Here is a 19,527-nt window from a genome sequence, read left to right on the forward strand (position 1 = left end):
TTAAATAGACTAGGATAATCAAAAGAAAGTATGCAAAGGATTCCACTAACAACTGATTATTTCTTTCATAATTAGGTATTTAAGACTAATGTCAGCTCTGTCATGAAGGCTTTGTGGGAAACCCATTGCCCTGTCTATGTGCCCCTGAAATGCATTCTGGGACAGCATACCTGGCCTTTGCAGCAGAGGTCTTCTCTCATGACATACCTCTTCCCTTCCTATACCCTAAAGCCCTATGGACCTCTAGACTATTCTCTTTCTCCATGGCTTCCTCATGCCCCTGCCACCCCACATTCCCTAGCACCCTCCTACTAGTCAGTCCCCACTCTTACTTGGGTCTGGAGAGGTAGAAACATTGTCCTCTAGAGAGTCCTTATTCTGGGTCCTAGGATTCATACCTATGGAAAGACAAAAACAGCTTGTTTAAATGAGGTTTTCTCTGCAAAAGAGTTCTAGAAGTTCTGGCTAAAAAGCCCAAAATTAAAGCTAAAAATAAAAACAGGAACCAAGTACCAATTCTGAGGTGAGTATTTCAAATGAAAGTAAGTGAATGGAAGAAAACACTGAGTAATCTCAAATTGGAGACTGAGCCAGATTTCAACTCTGAGGGTATCAACACTACTCTGCTCAATGAGACCTTCAGCACAACATTCCACTACTTATTTTAAGAAAATGGATGCACTCTAAAGTCTTTTCAGCTAATTAGAGCAATCGTTAGTAAATAGAAACTGACCTATTTAAATGTAGTATGCTCATCATTTGCTCTCATTTTCTGGAATTCTACTTCTCCCAGTCATGGCTTTCTAGAATATGATCTTAGACACCAAAACTGGCTACTTTAAACAGATCAATGATCTGAAGATCAAGGTTCCAAGCCAGCCCATGCAGAAAAGTCCCATGAGAGTTTTTTTTTGGTCAGTCGTGGGGCTTGAACTCAGCCTGGGCACTGTCCCTAAGCTCTTCAGTTCAAGGCAAGTGCTCTACCACTTGAGCCACAGCACCACTTCCCCCATGAGACTCTTACCTCCAATAAACCACTCAAGAACCAGAAGTGGTGCTGTGGCTCAAGTGGTAGGGTTCTAGCCTTGAGCACAAAGAGGCTCAAGAACAGCAATCAGGCCCAGAGTTCAAGCCCCAGAACAGGCAAAAAAAAAAAAAAAAAGAACAGTATAAAACTGACACATTAACTACAAAGTTATGATACAGTAAAAATACCCTCAGCAAACCTTGGCTATCTATGAAAAGAAAGCTGAAGAGGGTGGGGGGAAAGGATTTATGAGAACTTGTGCTTTTTCCTCTATATATAAGAACTAATATTCATAAATTCCTTGTGAAATCTTTGGGGGTGAAAAAACAAGCTACAACCTAGGAGAAAGTATTTGAAAATCATATTATCTTACAAGACTCATATACAGAATATAAACAAAAGTCTTAAAACTCAAGAGGAAGATGGGGCTGGGAAGGTGGCTCAGTGGTAGAGCACTTGCCTTGCATACCTGAAGCCCTGGGTTCGATTCCTCAGCACCACATAAGCAAAAAGAAAAAAGCCGGAAGTGGTGCTGTGGCTCAAGTGGTAGAGCGCTAGCCTTGAGCTGAAGAGCTGAGGGACAGCGCCCAGGCCCAGAGTACAGGCCCCATGACCAGACCCAAAAAAAAAAACAAACTCAAGAGGAAGAAAATGAACAACCCAAAAAGTAAATGGGCACATTGGTGCAGACTCTCCAAACAGCATACAGAATTCTAGTGAGCACATAAAAAGATGCTTGGCCAAGCGCTGACGACTCATGCATGTAATCCTAACTACTCATGGAGGCTGAGATCTGAGGATCCAAGTTCAAAGCCAGCCCAGGTAGGAAAGTCTGTGAGATTCTTATCTCCAATTAATCTTCAAAAAGCCAGAAGGGAAGCTGTAGCTCAAGTGGTAGAGAGTACTAGCACTAGCTCAGAGACAATGCCCAGGCCTGAGCTCAAGCCTCAGACTGGCATTTACATGCACATGCACGCATGCGTGCATGTGCGCGCGCACACACACACACACACACACACACACACACACACACACACACACACACACACAAGTACTACATATTACCAACTAGGGCAACTGTGACTCCTCAGTGCTGTCTCTAATAGATACATACACACATCTTATTTTAAGGAAAGAGCAAGTTAAAGAAACACTGAAATGGCTTCTAGGAAGCCACTTACACACTGTTTCCATGCAGACTTTTGGTCTGCTTCTGTAATGGCTCTGCTTTTGAAACTTTATTCCATTAGAATATGAAGAACCCCAATAACTAAGATGTGAAAGCGAGAGATGATCCATAACTCTGCTCAAACTCAACATCTGGAAATGAATCCTCATTCTTAGAGGTCCAAGCCAAACATAACAACATGAGGAGCCAGCTGAGCTGTTATCTCAGTTCTTCCCGTCAACATCTGTCCAGAGTTGAGCAGTCTGAACGTGTTCTCTGATTATAATCATCAAGACCAAAAACAGGGACTTGGTGTGAGGTCTTCAGGCTGACACTCAAACCTAGATCCAGAAGCGAGTGCTGTAGAAAGTTGTTTCTCGTCTCTGGGCTACAGAGATGGCACTTACTCATAGAAAACTGAATCCCATTTGGATGAATGAATGAAAGAAAGGACTTTTCCTCTATCCTCAGTAAACTCAGATTTACTTTTTCTTCCTTTTATTTGCCAGTACCACAGACTGAACTCAGTGCCTTTTTGCTAAGCTGGCACTACTGCCAGCCCAGGTTTTGCTGGTTATTTTGGAAATAGTCTCTTGGCCCCAAAAGACAATTTTCTAGATTTCAGCCTCCTAAATATCTAGCATAATTTAACTGGCTTCAACCACTGGTACCTGGCTTTGATTTACTTTTAACTTTAACACCCCTGACAAATCTGTTTCATGCACCAAATAAATACTCAATACAAAACACCAAAATGCAGAATCAGAGTCTTATCATCAAAGAGAAAGAAAACATGGCAGTCATTTGTTTTCTTTTTCAAAATTATCTGCTTCTAATAAAGAGAATGACATGAACAAGTCACCTAAACTGGTATTCAGTTAAAGACAGAAAGGATAGTAACCTGGGGATGTGGCTTGGTGGTAGATGTGTGCTTATTAACATGTACAAGACCCTAGATTCAATCCCCAGCAGTAAAGGAAAACAAAAAAGATATGTCTGGGGATGTAGCTCAAGAGACCTGGGTTCAATTCTCAGTACCACAAAAAAAGGAAGGAAGGAAGGAAAAAGTAAGGAAGAAAAAGAAAGAAATTAAGTGGGCTGGGAAGGTGGTTCAGTGGTAAAGTGCTTGCCTTGCATGCATGAGGCCCTGGGTTCGATTCCTCAGTACCACATAAGCAGAAAAAGCCAGAAGTGGCGCTGTAGCTCAAGTGGCAGAGCGCTAGCCTTGAGCTGAAGAGCTCAGGGACAGCAGCCAGGCCTAGAGTTCAGGTCCCATGACCAACAAACAAAGAAAAAAAAAAAAAAAAAGGAAATGGAAGGAAGGAAGGAAGGAAAGGGAAGGGAAAGGAGCATAAAACCATCTGCCTAAACCCACCAACTGCTGGGCAGCACAGTGAAAAATAAATGAAGAGTCCAACTTGAAGCCACCACCCACAGTGCTGAAAATGAAATTCCACAAAGCCAAGAAGGAGAACCACAGACACTACTCCTGTGAATCATGACTCATACATGAGTCAGGCCCAAATGCAGGAGAGTCTGAGTCACATTCCAGTACCTGTGGTGTACAAACTGTCCAAGCCATGGGAGGTGAAGGCAGGGTCGAAGGTGAGGTTTCCTGTGCATTTTCTGTCTGAGTAAAATGTTCATTACTTGTATATTTAGACTCATATTATCCCAAAACAGGGACCTTATATAGCAATTTCATCCTAAACAAACCCAATCTATAATCCTGATAATAATTCTGTAGATATTTGTGTCTATTACGCAGATGAAAAACATAAGGCTCAGTAATGTCTGAAAGCTCAACTCCAAAGGCCAGGATTACAGGGCTGAGCACTGAGTCTGAACCAGATAAGGACTGGTGAAAGTAAGATTCTGAATATATCTTAAGCAAGATCTGACATTAATTGGTCATTGGTAATAAAAAAAAATAGGATGGCATAACTGATCAGGTAGCCTAGGATTAAACTGGGGAGCTCAATTCCCATGTGGCTATGGCCACTTCTTGACGATCCTTGATCTCTTTGAAAACACATGCTGTAGGTCATAAGGAGACTGGACAAGGATAAGACCCCATTTTACTCCCCTCACTAGAAAAATAATCCAAGGAACTCACAACTTTTAAGAAGCTAAACATTCTAGAACATATATAGACATAGTTAAACACTCAAGAATCAATGGTTCCCACCAGTTATGTTAGCTACTCAGGAGGCTGAGATTTAAGGATCAGTTTGAAACCAGCCCAAACAAACATGTAAGACTTTTACCTCCAATTAACCAGAAAAAAGCTGGGACTGAGGGCTTATGTAACAAGAGCACCAGCCTTGAGTGAAAAATCCAGACAAGAGCTCAAAGGCCCATAGTTTAAGCTCAGTAACAGCACCAAGAACATAGAAATAAATATAAAGCATTCAAATACCAATTAAACTATAATTTCATGGGTCATTAAATGCTTCTCAAGTATGATAGCTTAGTCTTTTTTTTTGTCGGTTGTGGGGCTTGAACTCTGGGCCTGGGTGCTGTCCCTGTGCTCTTCAGCTCAAGGCGAGCGCTCTACCACTTGAGCCACAGCACCACTTCTGGTTTTCTAGTGCTTTATTGGAGATAAGAGTCTCACAGACTTTTCTGCCTGGGCTGGCTTTGAACTGTGATCCTCAGATCTGAGCCTCCTGAGTAGCTAGGATTACAGGCGTGAGCCACCAGCACCCGGCTGATAGCTTAGTCTTAAAGTAAAAATTTATAAGCCAAGCACTAGTGGCTCACACCTGTAATCATAGCTCCTCAGGAGGCTCAGATCTGAGGATCATAGCTCAAAGCTACCCTCCCTGGGCAGGAAAGTCCATGAGAATTTTTTTTTTTTTGTTTGCCTGAACTCTGGGCCTGGGCACTGTCCCTGAGCTCTTCAGCTCAAGGCTAGTGCTCTACCACTTGAGCCACAGAGCCACTTTTAGCATTTTCTGTTTATGTGGTACTGGGGAATTGAACCCAGGGCCTCATGCATGGAAGGCAAGCACGCTACCACTGAGCCACCTTCCTAGTCCTCCATGAGACTGTTATCACCAATTAAACACCAAAAAGCTGGAAGTAGAGCTATTGCTCTAATGGTAACATGCTATCCTTGAGTGCACAAGCTCAGCGACAGGACCAAAGCCCTGAGTTCAAGCCCCAGAACTGTCCCCAAAATAAAAATGCTGAGGGCAGAGGAAGCAGGAGGCTTTGAGTTCAATCCTCAGTGCCACAAATAAAAGGGAACTGAGGATATTCTATATAGAGTTATTAGACTATGAAAGGAATATGGGGACATAGTTCTTTTCAGAAGCCATAAGCAATAGCTGGAATAAGAACTATGCTCACATATATTAATGACAGTAACTCCTAATTGATGAACACTCTCCATGTATGTCCAGCACTGTCTTAAGCTTTTATATGGGTTGTCACATCTAATATTCCCAAGTATCCTCCCCTCAGAGAAGAAATTGATACACACAGGGATTAGGTTACTGGCCGAAGGGCCTCACTGCTCATTAGAAGTGGAGGCAGGCCTCACATCCTAAGATTCTACAGGCAGACCTTTTCCTACATGTAATGCCATGTTGAAGTGGAGGCAAGTGAAGATACAAAGAGAGGCAGGGGCCATGTGATGGCTGACATGACAAGCCAAGAAGAGTCTCTGGAGGGTTTAATATGTGGGAAAGAGAATTGGTCAAAGTCAGATTTGGAAATTACTCCTCAGTGACAGAAGATGAATCCGAGGAGAGGAGAACAGAGTCATCATTTAGCAGGTAACTGCAATAATCCTGGAAGAAAACAGGACTTGGTAACATGCATCTGTAAGCCCAGCTCTTGGAGGTGGCGGCAGGAAGGACTGCAAGTTGGAGGCTGGCCTGGGCTGCATAGAGTTTAAGCTAACCACAGCACCATTGTGATATGCTGTCTCAATCAATCAATTGTTCAATTAATCAATTGATGATCAGTCTTTGCCAGAAACAAGTGAGGCCTGAACAAAAGCTGTGAGAAAGGAGCTGAAGAAGCAACGAAGATAAAACAGCAAACTGAGGGAGGATGAAGGGAAAAGAAAGGCTGGAGAATGGTGAGACATAAGGTTAGTAGACAGCACACTAAGGATGAGGCATCTGGTAGGCACCCAAGCAGAGAGGTTCATTAAGTAAGCAGACTTAAAGCTCAGGAGCTCAAGAGGCAGAAGGTGGAGTTACAGACCCTGGTTACAGTAAATGCTTTCTCAATGTGTGTATGCCAGGAAACCATAGCCAAGAGGATATGATGGTGTCATTTGATGCTCTGCCCTAACCATCCCCAAACAAGACCTCTCTGAAAGCTCACTCTTCCACACAGGAAATCATAAAATTCCAAAAGACACATCCGGTAAAGCATCTGGTCTACTGACCATCCTAGGCTACTATAGGTAGATCTCATGCTGCTAACCATCCAAATCTGTCATTAATTCCCTCTCCCTGCTAGGTCACCAGTGAAACTAGCTTAAGGTATAGCCCAGGAAGCCCCAAAGCAACCCTCACAGAGCAAGTTTAATCCCCAAAAGTTCAAGTTCAAACTTTAGGTTTCCTAACAAAAGGGTCCTTTGGTTGAGCAGAGTAGTCGAAATGTTGCCTTTGTGACATTTGGAAGATACTTTAGAGTCTGGACAGGTAGCATTTGAGGCACCCTGAGTGCGTGGGGCAGGAGAGCTCAGGGAGAACGAGGTATGGGAAAGAGCAGCCAGGGAGAGAATAAACACTGCCTTTGTGGGTGGATTGCTTCATTAAAAGCATACAGGCACTACTTTCTTTGCTTTAAGCTTCTTCATAAAGCTGCAACATTTGATAGAGAGGGGAAAAAAAAAAGCAGAGGGTGGGAAAAGTTCCCCCTCCCCTCTGTCTCTGACTTGTCCATTGCCCAAATAATTTGTGTCCTCTGGGAACTAAGTGTATCTTAAAGAAAGGCACTTATCCTGAGTACAAGTTGGGGAGGGGCAATTGGGAATAAAATTCCACTGGGGGGGGAACCTTACAAAAAATTATTTATCTTGGGGCTGGGAAGGTGGCTCAGTGGTAGAGCGCTTGCCTTGCATGCCTGAGGCCCTGGGTTCGATTCCTCAGCACCACATAAGCAAAAAGAAAAAAAGCCAGAAGTGGTGCTGTGGCTCAAGCGGTAGAGCGCTAGCCCTGGGCTGAAGAGCTGAGGGACAGCGCCCAGGCCCAGAGTTCAGGCCCCACGACCAGACCCAAAAAAAAAAAAAATTATTTATCTTGGGGCTGGGAATATGGCTTAGTAAGCTCTGGGTTTGATTCCTCAGTACATATACAGAAAGAGCCAGAAGTGGCATTGTGGCTCAAGTGGTAGAGTGCTAGCCTTGAGTACAAGAAGCTCAGAGACAGTGCCCAGGCCCTGAGTTTAAGCCCTAGGGTTGGCAAAAAAAAAAAAATTACATATATATATATACATATATATATATTTATCTTAATAACAGACACTACTAAAAGGACACTACTTTAAAAGGAGTACTTGCTTCGATCTGTACAAACCTATATTCCCCTATACCACTAATAGCACTCTGAGGGTAGCAGTCTCAGTCAGGATACTTGGCTACCACTGAAAGAGATTAGATTAGTATCATCTTTCCATCTCTGCACATTAAATTGCCTGGGTATAAAATATATCGTGCATTTAGATTTCCCTACAGGGATGATCAGATGTCTCATCTAAGAGATATAAATAGATAATAGATATAAAAGTGTTTCAGCAAAGAGTAAACACCAAGTTCATACTCCACCACCCAGGATTTGTACTTGAAATCTTTTCCTTTCATTCTCCCAAAGCAAACTGTACCCTTCGAGGCTGAGATGCACCTCTCTAAGCCACCATGTTACCTTCTCCTTTCTGAATAACTGAAACCATGCCCCTTTGGGCCTCTCCTGATTTAATGAGAATGGGCTTCTTCCCTCACCCCCAACATCTAAAAATTCCTCTAAGACAGAGACCACTCCTGCTTGGTCCATATTATCCTCAACACCCACAGCCTTCGATCATGACTCCCCCGCAGAAGAATGGTAAATGTGGCCTGACCAACATGTTCTCAGCTAAAAATGAAATGTGCAGCCCATTTATAATTCCATGCATTATACAGCACTGCTTCAAAATAGGTCACCCAAAATTGAGGCTCAAATGATCCCAAAATAGACATGGCCCTGCTTCTCTGGCCCTTGTGTCACTTCTAAATGCAAGCCTGCTCTGAGCCTCCCAATTCTATTACCTCTTGGATGAGTTACCTGCACCACTGTTGCTAAGCAGGCTGACAGAAAGCTCTTCCGTTGCACTGAAGTTCAAGAAGGACATGCCGTCACCAGGCTGGCGGGTAGTGCTGTGCCTGCAGAGAACAGAGCCCAGCCACTAGGCTTAAAGCACATCATCACCTCTTTTTCCTGATTACCCTGTACCCTGGAGGGAAAGGACTCATGAAAAACAAGCCTGAATATTTAGCTACACAAGCTGGCAACCCTTGGTTAGTCATGACTTAAGACATCAGGTGGTGATGCGCTGTGTGCCAGCTTTAGCCTTTTCTCTGGTACCCTGGTTGCTTTCCCACTGTCATGTTAGATTACTTGCGTTTTGTCTGATGCCTTCCCACTACTAATAAGAAAGGATGCTGGGTGCTGATGGTTCATGCCTATAATCCTAAATTCTCAGGAGACTGAGATCCAAAGATTGCAGTTCAAAGCCACCCCAGGTAGGAAAGACTGTAAGACTCTTATCTCCAGTTAACCAACCAAAAAAGCCAGAAGTGGAGCTGTGGCTCAAGTAGTAGACAGCAAAAAAGTCAAGGACAATGCCCAGGCTCTAAGTTCAAGCCTAAGTACCAGTCAAAAAAAAAAGGGGGGGGGGGCTGGGAAGTTGGCTCAGTGGGAGAGTGCTTGCCGCCCATGCATGAGCCCCTGGGTTCAATTCAGCACACATAAGCAGAACAAAGCTGGAAGTGGTGCTGTAGTGCAAGTGGTAGAGTGCTAGCCTGGAGCTGATGAGCTGAGGGACAGCGTCCAGGCCCAGAGTTCAGCCCCCCACGACCAACCAAAAAGGAAAAAAAATAAAGTATGTGAGGTACTTGAATAGATATACCAAAGTTAATATGGCAGAATAGGGAATAAGGCCAGGCTCTGTTTAGTGTCCTTGTCCATATGGCATATTTGAAAGAGGAACCAAAGACTGCTCTTTGCAAAGTGTGTACTAAAGCAACTCAGGAACAGAGAGTCAGGGCTGGGAAGGTGGCTCAGTGGTAGAGTGCTTGCCTTGCATGCATGAGGCCCTGGGTTTGATTCCTCAGCACCATATAAGCAGAAAAAGCTGGAAGTGGGGCTGAGGCTCAAGAGGTAGAGCACTAGTCTACAGCTGAAGAGCTCAGGGACAGTGCCCAGGCCCAGAATTCAGGCCCCACGACCAACAAAAAAAAAAAAAAAAGGAAGAAAGAAAGAAAGAAAGAAAAAGGAACAGAGAGTCTGGGTATAACCTGAGCTCATGTTTGTCAAGGCTTAAATGACTTTCTTCTTACACTAACTTTTAGCTGCCTTGTAACACATTCAGAGCTCTGGTTCTCAATAAGTTGTTTCTATAAGCACAGGCCTTGAGAAATTCTGAACTCAACAGTGTAATTTCTCAATGACCAAAATGATAATAGTAATAGGAAGCCTGCCCAAAGCAGCAGTATGAACCACATGCCTCAGCACACCAGACTCCAACTCTTTTGTTCTCTCATTTTTCATCTTGTTTGAGGTTTGGAAGAAATCTTTGCTTGAGGTTTACAAAGTGTAACCTCAACATATAAACGTAAAAAGCAGGGCCTAGATTGATAATACGGGCAAAAATGTCTGGTTGTTTGTCTTGTACTTTGCCCAGGGACAGGACTGACACTATTGACAAAGGAAGCCCAGATCTCATCTTCTCTTTTCATTTGTCAGCTGACTGTTTGCACATTGTCTTGGCTTTCAAAGAGTGCTCTCAAGTTACCCTCCAGAGCCCTGTGCACGTCCTCACCTTCCAGCAGCTTCATGATATGCTAACTCCAACAGCTCTGCAGAGGAGTGAGTTGGGTCCCTCTGCCCGCTGCCCTGCAGCTCCGCCATATTCTGCCGGGTCTGATGATGAATCTGGATGGCCTCTCCGGATGGTCCTACCCAGACAAAGAACCTCTGAGCATTGTTCCCACCCATAGCTAGGGCTCCAACTGACAGCAACCTTCCATGTTTCCTGCTGCTGGATACAGGTGTCTGAGATAATGAAGAACACACTGCAGAGTAACAGTATACAGGGGACTCCCTGGCTGCCACAAAGGACACTTCCTCCTCCAAGCAGGACCCATCCTATCAGAGACCTACTGTTTATCATTCTATTCAGTTTGTGAAGAATATTATAGCAACCAGGAGCCCATGACTCACACCTGTAATCTTAGCTACTCAGATGGCTGAAATCTGAGGATTAAAGTTCGAAGCCAGCCTTAAGTCCTTAAGACTCTTATCTTCAATCAGCCACCAAAAGCTGGAAGTAAAACAATGGCTCAATGGGTAGGCTACTAGCCTGGAGTGAAAGAGCTAAGGAGCCGGGCGCTGGTGGCTCACGCCTGTAATCCTAGCTACTCAGGAGGCTGAGATCTGAGGATCGCGGTTCAAAGCCAGCCCGGGCAGGAGAGACCATGAGACTCCTATCTCCAATAAACCACCAGAAAACCGGAAGTGGCGCTGTAGCTCAAGTGGTAGAGAGCTCGCCTTGAGCTGAAGAGCTGAAGGACAGTGCCCAGGCCCAGAGTTCAAGCCCCACGGCCGACCAAAAAAAAAAAAAAAAAAAGAGCTAAGGAACAGTGCACAGGCCCTGAGTTTAAACCCCAGAACCAGCCTAAGAAAAGAAGAAAAAAAAAGAATATTGCATATTTTAGGGGCCTCTGTCTCAAGTATATCAAAAGAGACAGAGACATTGTGGATAAACACAACTATAGAAGGGATAAATCAAAGTACATGAGAAGGAAACATCACATGATTCTGTTAATACTTAAGAAAACAACAAGTATGAGATATATAACTGCAAAGAAGACAGAGTAGAAGAGATCAGAATTAGTCATGTACAATAAAACGAGCTTTGTAGAAACAGAGACATTTTAGAATTATTGAACTTAAGAGGGATTGAAGGAAAGGCCATCTGAGTAGAAGAAATAAAGGTATGCAGGAGACCAAGAGAGCAGGTGACAAAGGCAAGAGCCTGTGAAAATGGAAAGGAAGAGACACAAGGCTGAGTTGCTCAGCAAAGCGTCTTTGGATTTAGAGGGTTAGCCAGGCAATAGGATCAACCAAGTCAACAGTGGTTAGAGATTGTATCTTAGTGATGACATGAAGCGGGAAGGAGGAAATGCACAGAAGTAGGAAGATCTCAAAGGAAGAGCAACCAAGAGAAAAAGATACCAGAAAGAAAAGAGTAATAATAATTAAAGCAAAGATAAAGGAGCAAGAGTGATTTGGGAACCATACCCAATTATAGCCAAATGAACCAGCTTGGGTTTCTCATTTATTTAACTTTTAAACAGTAAAAACAAAAAGTAAGTACAAAATGAAATAGCCAGACATTTCTAAGTCTTCAATAGGATGGTCTCAATGTTTAAAAAAAAAAAAAAAAAAACCTGTCCTTACAGTTAAATGTATCTGTTCTTTCCAGGCTCAGCAAGAGCCCATTAACTGAAGTTTAATTTTAGCTACAGCTTTATGAAACTTTACTGCCATCTTCTTAAGGACAGAACCGTTCAAAAAGGATGGGCTGAAGGAACTGTGATTAAAAATAACTTTTTCTTCAGTTGTCAGATACCTCTGAGAGAAAACAAAGCAACAGAATTATATAACCAAGACAATAATGTAACTATTCAAAAAAAAAAACAATGGAGGGGAATGAGCATCAGTTAAGTCTTAAGATAAAACACGGTCCTTTTCAAACATAAGAAGAAGAAGAAAAAAAAAAAAGAAGTTGTGGGCTGGAAAGGTGATGGTAGAGTGCTTGCCTTGCATGGATGAGTCCCTGGGTTTGATTCTTCAGCACCACATAAGCAGAAAAAGCTGGAAGCCCTGTGGCTGAAGTGATAGAGCACTAGCCTTGATGTGAAGAGCTGAGGGACAGCGCCCAGACCCAGAGTTCAGGCCCCATAACAACAACAATAACAAAAAGTCCTTAATGTTAACACAATTAACTAGTCAATGCCTATTCCCAAATATGTCTTCAAGAATCTTCACCCCCGATAAGCAAAGTAGGTATGGTTACTGGTGGGGCCACAAAGGTTGAGAGAAGTTGAGGCACTGACCATTGACCACAGCTGACCAAGGAGAAGAAGTCCTAGTCCAGCACTCTATCCTGAGCCCCCAACTTACCCACAGGAAACGTGTGCATCCAGCGCCTTCTGTTAGATGTGAGCTTCATGGGCATTCGTGAGGGTGCAAAGGGGTTAATCAGTGCTCGCTGGGGTGTGTAAAGACCAGGTCGAACATGAAGCATGGACTCTGCACTGCCCACGTGAAACCTCCCTGGTGCACTGGAGTCGCGCTGCGGTGGCTCCATCATGTTCTCTAGGACATCTGTCAAGTAAGCATGGAGTTGAGGCATAAAGACAAAGCTACAAGGAAATCAGAACCAGGGAGACTGGTAGGCCGACAAGAATTGTTGGATGTTATAAATACAAGCAAGTGAGAAATAGGTGAAAATGTCAAGACATTAAAAAAAAGTGAAATATGTTTACTTTTGAAAGATTCCAGAGAGAAGGATTATGATTCCTAAATACCTGGCCCAATGAAGCCAGACCCAAACCTGATGGGGAGAGACAAGTATCTGAACTAGATCCAATGACTCCATCAGGGGACTTAAGTTGTGGCCTTGGGGATCGAGTGAGTACATTCTCTATATGAGAGGAACAAAAAATAAATAAACAGGTGGATCATACCTGTAATCCTAACTACTCAGGTGGCTGATCTCTTAGGATCTTCGTTCAAAGCCAGCCCAGAGGAAAAGTCCCTAAGACTGTTTTTTTTTTCCCCTGGTCATGGGGCTTGAACTCTGGGTCTGGGTGCTATCCCTCAGCTCTTCAGCTTAAGGCTAGCACTCTACCACTTGAGCCACAGCACCATTTCCAGCTTTTTCTGTTTATGTGGTGCTGAGGAATCAAACCCAGGGACTGATGCATGTACTCTACCACTGAGCCACCTTCACAGCCCTCCTAAGACTCTTATCTCCAATTAACCACACAGAGAGAGAGAGAGAGAGAAAGAAAAAGAAAAGAAAGAAAAGAAACAGAAGTGACTATGGCTCAAATGGTAAAGTGGCAGCCTTGAGGGGAAAAAAGCTAAGGGACAGCACTTATCCCAAATTCAGGTCCCAGTACCGGTAAAACAAACAAAACTATAGAAGAATACACTGGTTTTGACCAGTCAAGATTAAAAATAAGAAGCAAAAGAGCCAAGCAAGGGCTGGGAAGATAGCTCAGTGGTAAAGTGCTTGCCATGTATGCATGAGGCCCTGAATTCAATTCCTCAGTACCACATAAGCAGAAAAAACCAGAAGTGGTGCTGTGGCTCAAGTGGTAGAGTGCTAGCCGTAAGCTGAAGGGACAGAGCCCAGGCCCAGAGTTCAAGCCCCATGACCAACAACAAAAAAAAAGTTTCACAGAGCCAGATGCTAGTGGCTCATGTCATCCTAGCTACTCTGAGACCTGAGGATTGTGGTTCAAATCCAGCCAGACCAAAAAAAAAAAAAGTTTCACAGAGCTGGGTACACCAGCTCATGCCTGTAATCATAGCTACTCAGGAGGCTGAGATCTGGAAGATCAAGGCTCAAAAAGTCAGCCCACGCAGAAAAGTCCAAGAAACTCTTCTCTCCAACCAACTGTAAAATTAAAATTTTTTCCATAGGTTCTAGGCACAGCATCTGTAGGGTTTAATTAATAAAAATGTCCTACTCCTCAGTGCTGAGGTTCTTAGAGACAATAGTTTCCCCTGTAAATGAACTGGATGATGAAAACCACTGCTGCCCATTTGGAATCCTCCCAGGGTAACAGGAGGCAGCTGTGTGCACACACAATATTCTTGTCTATGATCCCAAGTTAGGAGACTCTTTTCTTCTTTATAACATTCTTATGTATTGGATTTTGTTTGCTAGGCCTTGAACTTATTTGGCTTCCTTCCTTACCTGGTGTGGTGCTCTACCAATTGAATTATATCTCTAGCCTCTATATAACATTCTTAGGTATACAGCAGCAAGAAGAAGGCAGGTGGTGATAGAACTGTTCTTTATCTTATTGTGGTGGTTTCATGTGATAAAAAATTAGAAAACACACACACACACATACACACAAATGAGTGGATATATAAATGGCAAATTTAAGCTCTGTAGATTGTATAATGTCAATCTACTATAATGACATAAAAGGCTACCCCGTGGGCTGTGAAGTAAGCTCAGTGGTAGAATGCTTGCCTCATATGCATGAGGCCCTCAGCACCACATAAGCAGAAAATAGCCGGAAGTGGTGCTGTGGCTCAAGTGGTGCTAGCCTTGAGCTAAAGAGCTGAGGGATAGCACCCAGGCCCAGAGTTTAGGCCCCATGACCCCTCCCCCCCCCCAAAAAAAAATTCAGGGACATTGCTGAGGCCCTGAGTTCAAGTCCAAGACTGAAAGAAGAAAAAAAAAAAAAAGAAAAGGTAGAAAAAAGGCTACCCCTGGATGGAGGCAATGAATAATGGGTACAGAGGACCTCACTATATTCTATTTAATATTTTCCACAAATCCATATTTATTTAAAAATAAAAAGCCTTGGGCTGGGAAGGTGGCTCAGTGGTATAGCACTTGCCTTGCATGCATGAGGCCCTGGGTTCGATTCTTCAGCACCACATAAGCAAAAAGAAAAAAGCTGGAAGTGGCGCTGTGGCTCAAGTGGTAGAGCTCTAGCCTTGAGCTGAAGAGCTGAGGGACAGTGCCTAGGCTCAGAGTTCAGGCCCCACGACCGGACCCCCCAAAAAATAAATAAATAAAATAAATAAAAATAAAAAGCCTTTCAAAAATGTCAGGGTCAGAGCTCAGGCCTGTAATCTTAGCTACTCAGGGGCTGAGATCTGAGATTGTGGTTTGAAGCAAGCCTGGGCAGGCAAATCAGAGAGACTCCTATCTCCAATAAAATGCCAGAAATGCCAGCAAAATGCCAGAAATGCCTTAGCAAAAATGTCAGGAGAGAGTGCAAGGCCCTTAGTTCAAGCCTCAGTACTGGTACACTCACACATAAATCAGGTTCAGGAATGGCAGCTTATATCTGTAATCTTAGCTATTGAGAAAGTAGAGATCAGGAAGATGATGGTTCAAGGCCAGCTGATATAAAAAGTTAACAAGACTCTATCTTAACCAAAAAACTGAGAATAATAGCTATAAATAGTTGCTCCTAGGCTGGGAATGTGGCTTAGTGGTAGAGTACTTGCCTAGCATCCATGAAGCCCTGGGTTTGATTCCTCAGTACCACATAAACAGAAAAAGTCAGAAGTGGTGCTATGGCTCAAGAGGTAGAGCACAAAGAGGCTCAGGGACAGTGCCTAGGCCCCAAGTTCAAGCCCAAGGACTGGTTAAAAAAAAAAGTTGCTTCTTTTTCTTTTGGAATTTCCTCCCTTTTAACTCTAGCTACAAGGGAGGCACATGTAGGAGATGGTGGTAGGAGGCTAGCCTCATATCCAAAGCACAAGATTATTTGAAAAAAAAACAGAGACATGCTGGGTGCTGGTGGCTCACACCTGTAATCCTAGCTACTCAGGAGGCTAAGATCTGAGGATCACGGTTCAAAGCTAGCCTGGGCAGAAACATCTGTGAGACTCTGATCTCCAATAAACCACTAGAAAACTAGAAGTGGCGCTATGGCTCAAGAGGTAGAGCACTGGCCTTGAGCTGAAGAGTGCAGGAACAGCGCCCAGGCCCCTAATTCAAGCCCTGTAACCAACAACAACAACAAAAAAAAAACACAACTATTTTACATCATCTCTAGATGACTTATATATCTAATACAATGTGAGCAGCTGTCACACTGTATTGTTTAGAGAATAATGGCAGGGAAAGCAATTTGTACATTTTCAATAGAGGCATAGGTTTTTTTCTAATACTTCAATCCACAGTTGGTTGAATCCATGAGTGCAAAAAGAGTGATATGGAGTCCACTGCACAGGACACAGACTGGATTAAGTGTGGCACAAATAAGAATGAAGAGGAGATAAGCACACCCTTTTGTGCCTAGCTCTAAGAAAAGCTCTTCATTAACATAAGGAAGGATATATAGTTACAGTGATAGAGTGAAAGGTTAGAGACAAAATGGTATGGTTTACATATACCCAACATCTAATGTGATTACCATTCATTGCACTGGCATGGAAATCACTCAGAAATGGGACTCATACCCTACCCTGACCACTTCCTGTCACTCCCATGCCCCACCATAGCAAGTAAACTGTCCCCAAATCTGCCCCGATCTGGCTGTGCACTCTGACCTCGGGTGCTGGTGTAGCCCAAGGAGCTGCTGACTTCATACTGGTGCAGGTGAGGATGTGGAATCATCAAGATGTTGGCACTCTTGCCCAGGGAGCTGTCATCAGAAGCCTGACTCCTCACTTCCTCTGTGGGCATTGCACGACTCTGCAGGGAAGGGCTAGATGAGACGTCACAGGAGCTGATGCTTTTCCGGTGATGATTCTCTCGCTCCCGCACAGACCTGCCAGGCAGGAGACAAATTACCACTTAATAAGGGATGATGTCTTACCTTGAACTAAAACTTCAAAACCCACCACCAGCTCAAGTTACTTAGGAAACCAGTAACAAAAACTCCAATATGATATATCAGTGAGAAATACAAGATACTAGGCCTTAGCCAGCTTAAGATATCATGTAAGGGGCTGGGAAGGTGGCTCAGTGGTAGAGCGCTTGCCTTGCATGCATGAGGCCCTGGGTTCGATTCCTCAGCACCACATAAGCAAAAAAAAAAAAAAGCCAGAAGTGACACTGTAGCTCAAGTGGTAGAGCACTAGCCTTGAGCTGAAGAGCTGAGGGACAGCGCCCAGGCCCAGAGTTCAGGCCCCATGACCGGACCCAAAAAAAAGATATCGTGTAAGGGGGGGTGGAGGGGAAGGGGTGGAGAAAAGAATAGAGGGGAAAGGGAAAACAAGCTAGTTCTCTACTAACCACAGTTCTAGGATCATAGTGTAAAGAAGTGATTGCTCCCCAGGTGCTGGTTGCTCAAGTCTATGATCCTAGCTACTCAGGAGGCAGAGATCTGAGAACTGTGGTTTAAAGCCAGCCTGGGCAGCAAAGCCTGAGAAATGCTTTTTGCTGTTGCTGGTGGTCATGGGGCTTGAACTCTGGGCCTGGGCGCTGTCCCTCAGCTCTTCAGCTCAAGGCTAGTGCTCTACCACTTGAGCTACAGTCCCACTTCTAGTTTTCTGGTAGTTAATTGGAGATAAGAGTCTCACAGACTTCCCTTCCTGGGCTGGCTTTGAACCGAGATCCTCATATCTCAGCCTCATGAGTAGCTAGGATTACAGGTGTGAGCTACCAGAGCCTGGCCTTGTGAGACTCTTATCTCCATTTAACCACCAAAAAAAGCCAGAGGTAGAGCTGTGGTTCAATGGTAGAGTGTCAACCTTAAGCACAAAAGCTCATAGACGGTACCCAGGCTCCGATTTCAAGCCTCAGGACTAGCACAAAAGAAAAGAAAAGAAAAGAAATAAAGAAGTGATTGCTCCAGTCTGAGTTTACAGCTCAATCTCGTATCACTGAAAATGGGGTAAGCAGACAAGACACCGTAGGTTGCAAGAGAAAGTACACAGGAGTCTACTTGCCCCCAAATTGGAAACAAATTTTAATCAATCCTCTAGTGATAACAACCAGTTTATAGAAAATCCAGGAAACATTACAGGAAGCAATCAGCTAAGTGAAATGTGAAATAGACTGTCATTAGAAACAAAAAGATAACCAAATATAATGTGTAGATCTTCTTTAGATCCCAACTCAAGCCAACTGCTAAAACATTTGTGAAACACTTGGGAAATCTGAGTGTGGACTCACTTTTAGAAGACATTAGGTCATTAGTCTTAATGTTGTTTTAAGTGATAATAGCACTGTGATCATTTTTCTTTTCCTTCCTTTTTCTGCTCTGTGTGTGTGTGTACATGCATACTAAGTATTGAACTCAAGAGTCCTGCACACACTAGGCAAACGCTCTTTTAGAGATTCTTATATAAAAATCAGTCACCAGTGGCTCATGCCTATAATCCTAGCTACTCAGGAGGCAGAGAACTGAGGATCATGGTTCAAAGCCAGCTTGGGCAGTAAAGTCTGTGAGACTCATCTCCAATTAATGACAGAAAAAGCTAGAAGTGACACTATGGCCCAAGTGGTAGAGTGCTAGCCTTGAACAAAAGGAGTCTAGGACAGCGCTCAGGCCCAGAGTTCAAGCCCCAGGATAAGCAAAAAAAGAAAAAAGAAATTCTTATTCAAATTGGGAACTGTGGCATGTACCTATGTTCCTAGTTTGTTTGTTTGTTTGTTTTTTGGGGGGTGGTGTTTGTTTGGTTGGTTTTTTTCTAACGAAAAGGACTCCTTGAACCCATGACTTTGAGGCTGGCCTAGACAATATCATAGAACTTCATCTTGGGCCTGGGAAGGTGGCTCAGTGATAGAGTACATGCCTTGCATGCATGAGGCCCTGGGTTCAATTCCTCAGTACCACATAAGCAGAAAAAGTTGGAAGTGGCACTGTGGCTCCAGTGGTAGAGTACTACCTTTGAGGTGAAGAGCTGAGGGACAATGCCCAGGTCCAGAGTTCAGACCCTACGACTGACCAAAAAAAAAAAAAAAAAAAAAAAAACCTCATCTTAGGGAAAAAAAATAAAAATAAAAATAAAATACTGAAAGCCAGGCACCAGTGGCTCAGATCTGTAATCCTAGCCAGGAGGCTAAGATCTGAGGATTGCAGTTCAAAGCCAGCCCGGGTAGGAAAGTCCATGAGACTCTTATCTCCAATTAATCACCAGAAAAATGGAAGTGGCACTGTGGCTCAAGTGGTAGAGCACTAGACTTGAGCTGAAGAGCTGAAGGATAGTACCCAGGACCAGAGTTCAAAAAAGATACCCATGATCTACTTGAAAATTCTCCAGCCAAAATTTAAAATGTAGAAGTGATGAGGCAACACTGGCAACATGATAACTATTTGGGGTATTAGTCAATTTAAGTATGATTTATCTGAAGTAGAATAGACTGAAGTAGAAAGTTCAAATAGTATAATTCT

The 19,527-nt window shown here is 43.6% G+C and overlaps 1 protein-coding gene across 2 annotated transcripts in view; it reads right to left on the reverse strand.

Moving 5' to 3' along the window:
* Positions 1-19,527, reverse strand: part of Depdc5 (DEP domain containing 5, GATOR1 subcomplex subunit) — a 138,306-nt gene that overhangs the window by 67,572 nt on the left and 51,207 nt on the right. For both annotated transcript variants that reach the window (XM_042666295.1, XM_042666296.1), the window contains exons 21-25: positions 16,736-16,956; positions 12,602-12,805; positions 10,236-10,371; positions 8,480-8,577; positions 333-398 (exon numbers count right to left, since the gene is read on the reverse strand). In XM_042666295.1, the coding sequence (XP_042522229.1) occupies positions 333-398; positions 8,480-8,577; positions 10,236-10,371; positions 12,602-12,805; positions 16,736-16,956 (725 nt within the window). The remainder of the gene's footprint in view (positions 1-332; positions 399-8,479; positions 8,578-10,235; positions 10,372-12,601; positions 12,806-16,735; positions 16,957-19,527) is intronic.

Source organism: Dipodomys spectabilis, unplaced genomic scaffold, assembly GCF_019054845.1.
Source record: "Dipodomys spectabilis isolate Male_0828 unplaced genomic scaffold, ASM1905484v1 ptg000363l, whole genome shotgun sequence".
Taxonomy (NCBI): domain Eukaryota; kingdom Metazoa; phylum Chordata; class Mammalia; order Rodentia; family Heteromyidae; genus Dipodomys; species Dipodomys spectabilis.